At 34.1% G+C, this 12,144-nt stretch overlaps 4 protein-coding genes and 1 long non-coding RNA gene across 9 annotated transcripts; 3 read left to right on the forward strand and 2 right to left on the reverse strand.

Annotated features, from left to right (window-relative positions):
* The first annotated feature begins 3,439 nt into the window (after nucleotides 1-3,439).
* On the forward strand, nucleotides 3,440-6,608 carry LOC126923649 (peroxisomal membrane protein PMP34). Of its 3 annotated transcripts, none has more exons than XM_050737437.1 (9): nucleotides 3,440-3,636; nucleotides 4,319-4,492; nucleotides 4,575-4,635; nucleotides 5,129-5,195; nucleotides 5,281-5,429; nucleotides 5,486-5,593; nucleotides 5,815-6,062; nucleotides 6,139-6,206; nucleotides 6,271-6,608. In XM_050737437.1, exons 2-9 carry the CDS (start codon nucleotides 4,421-4,423, stop codon nucleotides 6,413-6,415), a joined length of 918 nt encoding a protein of 305 aa, XP_050593394.1. In that variant the 5' UTR covers nucleotides 3,440-3,636; nucleotides 4,319-4,420; the 3' UTR covers nucleotides 6,416-6,608. The 3 variants fall into 3 exon arrangements, with proteins under 3 accessions (XP_050593394.1, XP_050593325.1, XP_050593479.1); XM_050737368.1 differs by lacking the exon at nucleotides 3,440-3,636 and adding an exon at nucleotides 3,736-3,871; XM_050737522.1 differs by lacking the exon at nucleotides 3,440-3,636 and adding an exon at nucleotides 3,994-4,014.
* LOC126925555 (uncharacterized) lies at nucleotides 3,632-4,116 on the reverse strand. The gene is made up of 2 exons (XR_007714004.1): nucleotides 3,991-4,116; nucleotides 3,632-3,863 (listed from the first exon to the last, which is right to left on the reverse strand). It is a non-coding gene; the product is annotated as an uncharacterized LOC126925555 (long non-coding RNA).
* Nucleotides 6,609-6,759: 151 nt separating the features above from the next.
* Nucleotides 6,760-8,063, forward strand: LOC126925117 (uncharacterized). Of its 2 annotated transcripts, none has more exons than XM_050740498.1 (2): nucleotides 6,760-7,675; nucleotides 7,840-8,063. In XM_050740498.1, exons 1-2 carry the CDS (start codon nucleotides 7,166-7,168, stop codon nucleotides 8,026-8,028), a joined length of 699 nt encoding a protein of 232 aa, XP_050596455.1. In that variant the 5' UTR covers nucleotides 6,760-7,165; the 3' UTR covers nucleotides 8,029-8,063. The 2 variants fall into 2 exon arrangements, with proteins under 2 accessions (XP_050596455.1, XP_050596382.1); XM_050740425.1 differs by having other exon boundaries at nucleotides 6,760-7,054; nucleotides 7,183-7,879.
* Nucleotides 8,064-8,289: 226 nt separating this feature from the next.
* On the forward strand, nucleotides 8,290-9,529 carry LOC126924165 (uncharacterized). Its single transcript, XM_050738406.1, has 2 exons — nucleotides 8,290-8,693; nucleotides 8,776-9,529. The coding sequence occupies exons 1-2, from the start codon at nucleotides 8,326-8,328 to the stop codon at nucleotides 9,032-9,034; spliced, it is 627 nt and encodes a 208-aa protein (XP_050594363.1). The 5' UTR covers nucleotides 8,290-8,325; the 3' UTR covers nucleotides 9,035-9,529.
* LOC126917917 (uncharacterized) lies at nucleotides 9,182-12,078 on the reverse strand. 2 transcript variants are annotated; one of them, XM_050725473.1, is made up of 6 exons: nucleotides 11,942-12,078; nucleotides 10,631-11,867; nucleotides 10,375-10,561; nucleotides 9,898-10,295; nucleotides 9,610-9,821; nucleotides 9,182-9,210 (listed from the first exon to the last, which is right to left on the reverse strand). In XM_050725473.1, the coding sequence occupies exons 2-6, from the start codon at nucleotides 11,755-11,757 to the stop codon at nucleotides 9,197-9,199; spliced, it is 1,938 nt and encodes a 645-aa protein (XP_050581430.1). In that variant the 5' UTR covers nucleotides 11,758-11,867; nucleotides 11,942-12,078; the 3' UTR covers nucleotides 9,182-9,196. The 2 variants fall into 2 exon arrangements, with proteins under 2 accessions (XP_050581430.1, XP_050581345.1); XM_050725388.1 differs by lacking the exon at nucleotides 9,182-9,210 and adding an exon at nucleotides 9,311-9,550 and having other exon boundaries at nucleotides 11,942-12,077.
* Between the last annotated feature and the right edge of the window lie 66 nt (nucleotides 12,079-12,144).

Consider the following 12,144-nt stretch of genomic DNA (forward strand, 5'->3'; position numbering starts at 1 on the left):
ATCATTGCAATCAAAAGAAACAAATACCTGGCGGTATTCAGTTCGTTAAAGAGTTAACTTAACCAACTAGGAATTAAAGAACAAGAATTCCTCGAATGGAGGAGTTCGACAGTGAAAGCAGGAAAAAACATACATAATTACCAGTGCCAGTTGTGAGTTGTCAACCTTGCAAGTATGTATTTGAGAAGTCACGCGGCCTCTCGAGAAGAAGACTCGTCGGTTTTTCCATTTACGCGGTCGCACGACCATCATTTTTGAAACAACGCCTTGACAACCCAATGGAAAGACATTTTGTTCGAAGCTCTTGGCGAATTAATTAACCCTATAAAAGAAAGCTTTCCGTAGATCTACCGCGAACCCTAGACTCAGGCCAATTACTCGATTAATACGTTAATTAATTTTCCGACCGCAGTGCTTCCATTCTGGTCGTTTTTACAGTGCGAACTTCGAATTACAGATGGTTCACTCGCAAGTTACGGCATTATTTCTTATTAAATGCAACGAAGATATATTTCCTAGAGGAGAATTTTCTACTTCTTCAAAGTTTTACTTCGAATTTACGCCAAGAATTACTTCGATTCAATTTTTAACGATATAAATTCCAAAACTAATACGAACACAACTTTTCGTTTGAGAAAGAAAACTATTTATTGCGACACTTATATCATTCGTCGTTTCAACTCGTCGATCGCTAATCGATTTAAGTTTGAACGGTTATTCATCCGCCGTTCTTATCGTGATATTTCAGACAGGCAAAAACGATTAAAATTTATATAAATCGAGTCTCCAGTCACGCTCTTTTTCTCATTCTTTTACCAATGAAAGATTATTTTTAATGATCGTTGAACAGTCAGACCATTTCAAAATACGCATAACGCAGCCTTCGAGTATAAACTAAATCTCTGGTTCGCAATTACAGTCAAATAAAGGAATTATTACTCATAAGCGTCACTCGCCAAGGACAACATTTTAATCCACTTTAACGGACCTGATTTAACCGACTTAATCGGTGTTAGAGCCTGACTTACGGCAATGAAAGCTGCACTTCGTTCGAAACGGAGATCTCTTCTCTTACCGGCTTAATGCATTCAAAGTACTGCTTGCTAATTAACCTTTCCTACGTTACAGATTCATGAGAGCTCACCTGATGACATCAAATGAATTTTTTCTGGTAATTCCATTTTAACGCTGCATTCGATGCAAACATGTATAGAAAAATATGCGAAGCCAAGTTGCAATCCGATTGATTGAATCCATGTAATATCTATGCGTTCTTCGAGAGGTTTATCGAAAGTTATCAACGAAGGAAGTTACATTTGTTAATATCGTTCTGATTTGAAAGTTCCTAGAGAACACAAACAACCTAACAAAAGTGTTGTTACGAAACTACATTCCTAGAATTCAAGCAACAAATTTCTTCTCAATAAGCGGTGTCTTATCTTTAAGTATCACTACTTGTCTAAAGCCAATAATTTTTTTCGCTACAATTTAATTGGATATTGGATGGTCAAGCATAAAGAAATCGAAGGAGAGTCGTGTCGACACGACACGAGGTCAGCTTACGTATCGAGATTCAAGCGGCAGAACCCATTAAAAGGAGTTTCACTACAGAGAGAACGTGGTGACCACAAAATTCCAGACGCGCGGAATGTTTAATTAAACTCTGTCAAGAACTCAGAGAATTTCGGACGAGGCATCACAAAGCTCGTGCATCATGCGATGTGTCTCCTTTATCGTCAGAAAAGTAATATCGACTGTACCACTATAGATACAACAGCTTTTCCAGCAGTTTTAATTAAAGATCTACCACTTCGGTGAAAAGATGCGTGTTCATATTTATAACCTGTTGTATCTGCATGCTCGTTCAACTCCACACACTGGTGGCGTCCAGTTACTCGATGTCGATGCCGTTTTTCATTAAACACAGACGATTTATCATCCACAAAATGCTAAGAAATTAACGGAATCGACAAATGAAACTGTATTATCCAAGAGTCGTATGCGGAGAGTAATATTATTACCAACTATAAAATTCCAATTGATTCATATCATTAGACGTACAACTAGTTCATCTAATTCTTTAGCTGAGTTAAAGAAAAAGGTTGCAGGATATTTAAACTTATCTTAATATTAATATTAAAAAATAAGCCAATTATTTCTAATAATCCCACAGATTTAGAAATTCAAATTTTAAATTTCAAATTTCAAAGCATTGCCCCTAAATAGAAAGATTTTAAATAAATAAAGACCAAGCGAAAAATATTCCTTTTCTCTCAAAGACAATGTATTCATACGTCTCTTCGTTTTATACATATTACATGTGTATTTCTTCTCCTTGGAGGAACGTGAACAACGACTATCTCAAGTTGTCTTTTGCGATGTTTGTGTGGAGTGTAAGCAATCTGCGAAGTATTTCCTATTCGCTGGAGAAACGCAACGGAAAGGAACGAGATAGAAATCACTTTTCATGTGATCGCAGGGCGAACGCTCATGGGAATTGTGCAATGCGTTCAGTGGTGAAACAGAAAAGAAGGATTTCATTCTAACAGGAAAGAAAATTCGAGAACAGTCGGTGGCTCTAACGAACAGCCGGCATAGGAACTCCCGGTGGAGAAATAAATAGGAGATATCTTGAGATGCGCCAGCGATAACCATGAGCAAGCTGCGAAATTTCGCACGACGAATGACCGCCATCTGAAATTCCCTGTTCCTCCGCAACAATAATGCGTCAAGGGCTCGAATGAATTATCTTTCTCTTGTTACATTAGTTAAAGAAGACGAAAAATTCTTGTTGGTTATTTATAATCGTCAATTGTCTCCTTTTTGTACCCCTATTTTTCATTTTTCTTGCAAACGTGTACTTTTTTTGAGTCATAAATTTTTTTTTTTGGTCATAAATTCAGCTTTTGTTTATTCATAACATATTCATAAGATCTTATGACATGCATTTCACTACTTCTCGGTATGTATTTTTAAAAACGCGTTTTAATATCTCATTGCGATGCATATTAAAATAATTATGTTAGATAGCAAAGCATCATAATTAAAACTTATTGCGGCTACTAAGTGCCTTGCAATGTCAATAAAAAATTCGAGATATTTACAATGTCATTTATCTTTCATTTTTTCGTACCAATTACATATATAGGTTAATAAGATTAGATTATTTTGTATAAACAATGTCTATTAATTGAAGACAAAAATATTTATCCTAAAATGCATAATTTACATTTACGTTTTCAATATTCGAATTAAAGTTAAAAAAAATATATTATACATTGTAATCGAAATGTACCTGTACATAACCTGTAAAATCTTAATGAGGTTAATAACCGTAAATTTGAACCAGAAAATATTCAGATATGAAATTCATAACCGCGCATGCTTACAACGTACGATACATAATCGACCTCTCGAACCATCGATGTAACCAAAAGCGCAAGCGTATTATCCACAGGGGAACAGTCCATCATGGCCAAAGTAATTTTATCGGGAACATCTAGTTGACGATGAAACGACTAGAGATCTTACATCGAACTTAACCTTTAAGCCGCAGATCGGATCGTGTCGCGACGTTCGTCGTGTTCATGATTGGGATGTTGAATCGTGCATGGTAAAGGGAACACGTATAGAAAGGCAAGCACACGTATTTATTTACTGACATATCTATACATACATGTATAGAACACAGTGATCATTTCAGAGTAGCGATTTTACAGAATCGGCACGTGCATCTCATTTACATAGTTACTTATAGTGATGATCACTTATCCCCATTCGTTTTCTCGCCAGTGCCAATATGTCGCTCGGAGAATAAAGACGTAATTTCTCGACAATCCATCACTCGTGAAAATTATTCAACTCTATGAACGTAAAAAGATGTTGATTATACGAAATTATATGAAATTATTGTATTATTTAAATATTCCTCGATTACTGTTTTTGTAGTAATTGAATTTGTGATTAATTCACGATTTAAATTCTACTTACCGACGCGATCGTGATAATTGTGCTGTACGAAGTTTCAACAGATTATTATACATATTACAAACATTACAACATTATTTCAAACCGAGTTAGAATTATGAAGCAAATTCGTAACTTATATCGATACGTAGAAATACGTAGATTAATCGATTATATCATTTAATCGATTGGTTCGATTTACTCGATTGATCATTCGATTTATAAGTATCGTGAATAATTCAAATCTAAAATCGAGCTACTTGTCGCAATGTCTTTCGTATAAAAACGATAATTATATTTTTATTTTAGTTGATTTTGAAATTGAAACTTACAAATATGTATATGTTTACAGAGTAATCATTGATGTTATATCGATTCAGTAAGGAATACTTAATGTAACTCGAATGAATTTCATTCTAATAAATAAATTTACGAAAACGAATGATTTATAAAGATGGGTGGCGGAGAACGCAACAGAAGTATTTTCAGTTATAAAACGCTAGTTCACGCGATATCCGGCGCTGCTGTAAGTATACATTAAAGAATTTTGAAAAGTTATTAAATCTTTAGTGGTATTTAAATTAATTTTTGGCTATGGTACTTTACAGGGCGGCGTTGTTGCGATGACAATATTCTTTCCTTTAGATACAGTACGAAGCAGATTACAATGTGGGTATATTAAAAAATTATTTATTTCACCTTCTTATAGTATTCGTTAAATAAGAATTACATACTTCGTAAAGGTTATAGTAATACGTTTGTGTACATTGGCTAAATGTATTTCAAAGAATCGATAAATTTGGAAACGACAGATTTAGAATAGATACAAGTGTTTATAACATAAAAAATTAGATTAATTTTCGCACCACTGACTGAATATATTGCACAAAAAATGCATCGAGTAAAATGAAGTAACATAAATTAATGCATTAATTAATAGATCCAAATTAATTGATAGATTAATATAACACTTACACAATTAATCTCAAACTGTCACGAATAACCTTGTAGTTAATCTTCTAACCTACAGTAGCATGTGAGAGACATGATACGTCGATCAGGCCGAACATAAACAATATAAAATCCTAAAAATAAAATAGATATTTACGTACATATATTTACATATTTACAGATTATTATCAAAGTTTATTTTTTCTTGCAGTGGAAGAAGATCGAGAATCGAAAAATACACTTGCTACAATCCGTGATCTTGCCGCAAAGGAAGGACTGTAAGTTTTTTTTTGTTTTGTAATACGTTTAATGAATCATAATTATTGAAATAAAAGTTTCGTCTCATTTATGGTAACATCCTAGAGCCACCTTGTACAGGGGAATGGTACCAGTTCTTCAAAGTCTATGTGTTAGCAACTTTGTTTATTTCTACACATTCCATGGCTTGAAAATGCTCAGAACAAGCAAGAATCAATCAGCTGGAAATGATCTACTGGTTGCATCAATTGCAGGTATGGTATTTAACAAAGTCACTTGAAAAGTTTTTGCTTAAAAATCATTGTTCTAGGTGTAATTAATGTTTTAACAACGACACCACTGTGGGTAGTAAATACTAGACTGAAAATGAGAGGCATCAACAATACTCAGGAAAGAAACCTTTACAATACCTTATACGGTAAGTTTTTGCGACACCAGAATTAATAAATTGGTATCAAGAAATTTTGAATGAAGTTCAACTTCTGACACGTGTACAATAAATACTGTTTAATTTTTATAAAGATATAATCTATATCTATGTAAATGTTACGTTTAATGCTGCATCTAGAAAATAACTGCAAATACTAGAAATGAATTGTTGTTAAATTAATACATTTTTATGGCACATTACCTGTTTAGGTGGTCTTATACATATATGGAAATACGAAGGTTTAAAAAAGCTTTGGGCTGGGACTTTGCCGAGCTTGATGCTAGTTATGAATCCAGCCATTCAGTTTATGACCTACGAAACTGTTAAAAGAAAAGTTCTCGCATCTCTACATGGTATACAACCATCTGCATGGACATTCTTTATTATCGGTGCTATAGCCAAAGCGGTTGCAACCATACTAACTTATCCATTGCAATTAGTTCAAACGAAACTGAGAGTACGTATTTACATTATTTTAATTATTTTCTAAGTTTTCATAAAGACTGTACATACAGCATGATTTTAACTTTTAGCATGGTCATAAGTATCCAAACCTGCCACCAAACGCTGGGAGCTTAGAAATTCTATTTTACATATTAAAGTAAGTAATATTTTTATAAGATGACATAAGTATAATTGTATTCAATGCGAATTCTTATTTTCAGGAAACAAGGAATAGGAGGACTATACAAAGGAATGGAAGCGAAATTATTGCAAACCATTCTCACAGCGGCATTAATGTTTTTAACTTACGAAAAGATTTCAAGACTCGTTTTTCGCATTCTTTTGCATAGACCGACGTTAAGATAACAAATTTGAAGCAATATTAGTCAGCAACGTTAATATTGTTCTCCGTGTAAAGTCCTCTTGTATTGTAATAGAATAATAGTATAAAATACATATATGTAACTTATATTGTAAAAAAATATTGAGAATGCTTTCTTATTTAATATAATTTTCATAGCAATTAGAAATAAAAGAGAAGGAAGTATTTAAGGTTAAATTTACTTTATTGCGAAATTTTATCATATACCTTAGCGATCAACGAGTTAGCATTGAAATGTTATGCAAAACTCTTTTGTTTAACCACAAACGCCAAACCACATAACAGAAAAATATCCATCACACTTCTACGTATATCCGGAAAATGTGAACTCAACCATCGAGAATACTGGCGAATCTCAAGAAAACACATTTCCGGTTTCAGTCGCATTTTCGTCGTCGATCTAATCACTCCACCTCGCTTGTATCGCAGACGCGAGAAATAGAGTCGAAATGGAGCGATAAACAGGCTAAATGTGTAAATCTTGTTGATCAGAAGAGTTTGTCGTTGAAGAAAGTCGAGCGCAAATCCACAAAGGCCATTCTAAGATTCTGGAATAAACTCAAGCATCGCAAAAACGCGAGAAAGAAAGTAGAACCTATTACAAATGAATCATTACCTTCCGTGTAAGTTTCTATGTTAAAATATCAAATAAAATTCTCTTTTTGAATAATTTATAAATGCAAATTTGACCTCCGCATTTTTAGCAACCTATAATATGATATAAATAATAAGAAATGTTAATTTACTTCAGACGGAATTATAGTCATGTTGAAGAAACAATGAGCGCTAGATCGCAACGTGGGACCCACGACACGCCAACGACCAAACGATTTCGTAGCCCGCGCATCACCGTGAGAAACCGAACAGCAAAACCACATATAACATACGATTACGATGCTGCTATCAGTCAACCGGATGTACCGAATTTACTAGATTATAAGAATATCGGTCGTGGTGTGATGGTTAGTGGAGTTCCACTTAGAAAGAAAGCTCTAAAGACTCGCTTAAAAGGACGAATTATATCAAGAAAGAATTTTCAGAAAAGATCTCAGGAATACAAGACGAAGTCGCTGATCCAAAAGAATGCCTCACCCATCAAAACACATACACGATCACCCAGTAGGATTAATCAAAAGACGATGGCCTCTTCCAGTATCTTTGAGAAAGAAAATTATATCGGCGAAAAAGAGAATATTACCTACAATGATACTAATAACGTTGAACATTTGTCAAACTCGTTGAGGGTTTGTACATCTTTTTCCTCCCTCGCTCGTTCAGAATTTTGTTCTTGAACTTAATTTTAAAACTTATTTTAATTAAAAAAATCATTTTACTTCATTATGGTGACATGTAAATTCGTTATATTTAGAGAAATTTAGTAGTGGACGCTAAAAACATTTCATATAAGGATACGAAAGAGGCGATTGAGAATGATAACGATAATCAAATGACACAACAGATAAAAAACGAGACATCAGAAAATTATGAAATTGCTAAAAAGAAATCACCAGTTCAGGTCAAGGGCAGTAAAATTCCTCGTGCGAAGATAGCTGTTTTTCCAGTTCATACGTTTTATGAACTACATTCGGTAATATAATATACGTTAAAAAATCAAATTAGGTAAAAATCAAATTAGGCTAGAGATTAAACAGTAATAAATACTTGTACGATAGACGAAAAAATTAAAAACAAAAGAATCTCCTCACTTGAAATATTCCACGACAAACTCTCCTACTGACAAGTTAGTTAAAAAATAAGATAAAAGATAATTACATTCTGTTATCAATGAACATTCATTATAATAATTAAACATAAATTTAAAGCATCAATATCTCGGAAAAAAGTATGAAAAAAAGATCATCCAGTAAAGAAGAACAAAGTACTCATAAACAAGATGTGGTTCGTTTCAACGAATTACAAAAGGATACAAGTACACGCGATAATTTTTAAAGTCTATATCAAAGGGGAAATATTAATTGACTCAAAAACATTCATTTTATCTAGAGCAGATTGGAACAAAGAAGAAACTTCGACGTTAGAGGCAGATGAAGAAGCGGAGGATCGTGGATTAACATCGGCCGACGAATCCCCGGCTATTATTAGTAGCATCGACGACCCTCGCGTTTTAACAATTCTACGAAGTTTGAAACTGAACTGCCCTTGCAAATCGTGCAGCGAACACAATCCAGTTTCCACAAATCAACAGGAAGATAACAGCGATTTAAAGAGTTCGTCCCCAGAAGAAATCAGAAAAAAGAAATGGTTAAAATGATATATTTAAAATTATCTACTTGAAACTCAGAGTATAATGGCTGTCACGATAATTACATATGATTATCAACAGGTCATTAAAATATCGAAAATACATCGAGACGACTTCAGACGATGTGGATATTTCGTCTGATTGCAATAGCGAATACAGTAAAAAAGAAAAGAGAGGTCAACACAAAGCGAAGTATATTTTGACTCATCGTATCAAAACAAGCTCGATAGTACACGCACCACCAAAAATTACGAATCGTCGACGAACTAGTTTCTCCTTTTTTAATACCCTTTTTGACATTGTTTTCTGGCCTTATTTATTTTTGAAAACGAATCGATGAGAGCTGACTTTCTTCTTCGTTTTTGGAAAGATAATATTTAAGAAGAAATGGTATGAACAATAGATCGATAATTGAAAAGTTTCATGATTTCTTTAAATATCTTTGTAGAGATATAGATATGAAACTTCGAATTTACCATTTATTTTATGTATTGTATACGCATTATTTTTTACGACCTAAAAAATTGTATGATCTTATTAATTAATAATATATTTCATTCTACATATAATGTTTACAAAATATTTCAGAAAGCATTTAAAATAGAGCACTTACGTATATGTTTAAGAAAATATATTTTTTATTATATATAATAAAAATACAAATCAGAATACGCAATTCATCGAGTCTCGCAATCAGCATAAAAGTCAATTATTTACAACGATTTTGTATGATAAAATACAATGGTAAAACATTTCCGGTGTATTATAAAATAAAATTTTATGAAAAAATGTGAATAATGAATACAAAAAAATAAGAGATACAAATGTCTTCCACGATTTTACAACACACCGATTGCTGAAAGTATAAAAAATGATGTCAATACTTTCTTATTAAGTACTTCTCGATCGACCTACCTTTCTTTGTGGGTGTTGATATACTCCTATGAAGTTTTTTCGAAAAAAATGATAATGTTAGCCTGTCGTAAAGATTATCAATTTCATTTACAGTGTTCTCCAAGATTCTTGTAAGAGCCTTTTCATTTTGCACCAAAGCTTTATCAGCGATCAAGGATAAGTGCAAATAACCCCGATAAGTTAACAACGAACATCCAATCCCCGTGTAACTCCTGAAAGCAATAACTCTGAAAACTGTGGTACTTCCAATCTTTGAGATATGGTTTTTTTACTAAAACAACTTGTAACCTGTTTGGTATCCAAAAAACGATATTTTTCAAAGGATAGCCCATTAATTTTACTTCCTGAGGACCAACTAAATTGCTAAACACCATCGTGCTGTAACTCCTAAAAATCGGTCGTAAAAATTTATCAGGCAACACAGCTGTGAGATACTTCATCACCAAAAAATTCACTTTGTAATCAGGACTCTTTCTGAGCGTATCATTTGCTCTCTTAATGGCATCAAGACGCTCTAAAAGTTGAGAATTTTCACGTGGATCCGCAAGCTGTTTGCCGTTTATCTGCGAAATACAAAGCGGCAATATGCCAACTGAGAAATTATTTTGCAACGGAAGGTTCTCGCTCCATTCCTCGATTTTCATCGGTAGGACAACGCTTAATTTCGTTGGAACCGGTTCGTTCATCTGTAAAATTTAAATTAACGTGGAAACAACTATTCGCGAAGAAAATTCAAATACAGGTACAGAATACGTATCCACTTACCCGAAGAAAGTACTTGTGTAAACTAACGGATAGAGCAGCTAATAGTACGTCTCCAAATCTTGCGCCTGTAATGCTTCTTATGTTCTGAATCTTTGTAAAGAGCCTCTGATTGCAGGCATTCTTGAAATCATCCTCGAGCCAATAAGAGATCAATTTTTCACCTGATAATTCTGCTCCATGGAGTGCGCTACGATAAAACATTATATAATATTTTTAACGTGCTTGGAAAGAAAAGTTAATGAACGGATAAACAAACCTTTTGTCCATGCTACGAAAAGCTTGTTGAATCAAGCAACCAGGAGCATCTATGATAATCTTCGTCATTTTTAAATAATTCTGTACCTTTTTCCAAACAATTTCCGAGAAAAAAGTATTTAATTTATCTCGTTCTCCCATTAGAAATAGTCTGGTTTCCTGTCTCAATTCTTCCAAAGTAACATTTCGCAGGTATTCTAGTCCCTCGTTGAACCTTTTCTTTAATAATTTAACAACATGTTGAAACACCACCAAATAGATGAACGGCATGGTAGCCGACATAACATCCTTTTGAAATGTAGTGCTGTTTAAGCTGTTGTCGATGTTCAAGCAAGGATTCACAGGATTCGTCACAGGTACTGTCGCATTTGACTTCTTCGTTTTCTCGCTCTTCATTCTAAAACTCATATGCTCCAACTGCAAGAACGTTTCTGGGACCGGTTCTTTGTCGATAATAATGTCCCTAAAGAATTTGAGGAGAGCCATACCATCGCCTAAGGAATGATGGACACGAAACAAAATAGGAACCTTGATTTTGCTCGTCAAACGTTCCTCCGTTCGTCGAAGATAATGATGACTCGATCTGGGACAACATTTTCCAATTAAAATCTCCCAGGATGCTGTATGATTCTCCGGTAGAGGCTGATTGCAAACGTTCGACAAAACCCTTTTCAAGTGACCGTTATAAATATTGTCACAGGATCCGTCGCAGTTCCCACGCTCATATTCCAACCATCTGATTCGTCCTTTCAGATCGATCTCTTCGCTCCTCTCCCAGAAATAGTAGCCGAATTTTCTCTTTCTCTTGTACAGCAACTTCTCGAAAGACGAGCACACTATACGATTTTTTGCCAAATCTCGAAAACTCTCCAAAAAGTTGGCGTTCGAATGTCGAGCATCTTTTTCTAAGATCATAAGGATGTTGTTCACAGAAAGTGCCGATGATTGTTCTATAGCCCAAACGCAATCCGTCCCATCAAGAAGACCAGCGAAGTTATCCTTCAATTGTATCCTTAGAACGATCTCTACGATTCGACGATAAAAGTACGAGCATATTAATAGTAAAATAATTAGCGGAGAGAAAAGAAAGGTGTAGAGCATGAAGAATGCTTCGTATATTTTCGTCATGATGTTTTATCAATTTTACTCTTGTTGAATCCTTCTGCTTCGAAAATGCGAAATCTTGTTCAGATTCTATGTTTTGTCGTTATATTTTTTATCGCATTGATTCGTTACACCTATAAAAACGATTTAGAGGTCAACAAATTAAAGTATCGAAGATTTATTAATCGCTTAAAAAGGATCAACTTACACGAAGACTAATAACAATCAGATAACCCTGAGTTCTCTCAGTGCTGATCAGCACCAAGTAAGACTAGTCTGAACAAAGTTGTTGCTTTTATAGTGAAGCACTTGTCATCGATCGCCGCTAACTTAATTTAATGTGTCTCTTTCATCCGGTTATTACCTTTAGAGTTGCATAATTCCGATGTTCTTAAACAGTGACCCTCGTGT

Source organism: Bombus affinis, chromosome 1 (genome assembly GCF_024516045.1).
Source record: "Bombus affinis isolate iyBomAffi1 chromosome 1, iyBomAffi1.2, whole genome shotgun sequence".
Classification (NCBI taxonomy): domain Eukaryota; kingdom Metazoa; phylum Arthropoda; class Insecta; order Hymenoptera; family Apidae; genus Bombus; species Bombus affinis.

Coding starts and splice junctions, on each gene's coding strand:
- LOC126923649 (XM_050737437.1), top strand. CDS start 4,421: ATGGGTGGCGGAGAACGCAACAGAAGTATTTTCAGTTATAAAACGCTA. Junction 4,493..4,574: donor ACGCGATATCCGGCGCTGCT/GTAAGTATACAT, acceptor GGTACTTTACAG/GGCGGCGTTGTTGCGATGAC. Junction 6,063..6,138: donor TAGTTCAAACGAAACTGAGA/GTACGTATTTAC, acceptor TTTAACTTTTAG/CATGGTCATAAGTATCCAAA.
- LOC126925117 (XM_050740498.1), top strand. CDS start 7,166: ATGTTAATTTACTTCAGACGGAATTATAGTCATGTTGAAGAAACAATG. Junction 7,676..7,839: donor ATTTGTCAAACTCGTTGAGG/GTTTGTACATCT, acceptor ATTTCATATAAG/GATACGAAAGAGGCGATTGA.
- LOC126924165 (XM_050738406.1), top strand. CDS start 8,326: ATGTGGTTCGTTTCAACGAATTACAAAAGGATACAAGTACACGCGATA. Junction 8,694..8,775: donor GAAATCAGAAAAAAGAAATG/GTTAAAATGATA, acceptor GATTATCAACAG/GTCATTAAAATATCGAAAAT.
- LOC126917917 (XM_050725388.1), bottom strand. CDS start 11,757: ATGACGAAAATATACGAAGCATTCTTCATGCTCTACACCTTTCTTTTC. Junction 10,562..10,630: donor TTTCGTAGCATGGACAAAAG/GTTTGTTTATCC, acceptor GTTTTATCGTAG/CGCACTCCATGGAGCAGAAT. Junction 9,822..9,897: donor GTTTTTTGGATACCAAACAG/GTTACAAGTTGT, acceptor TATTGCTTTCAG/GAGTTACACGGGGATTGGAT.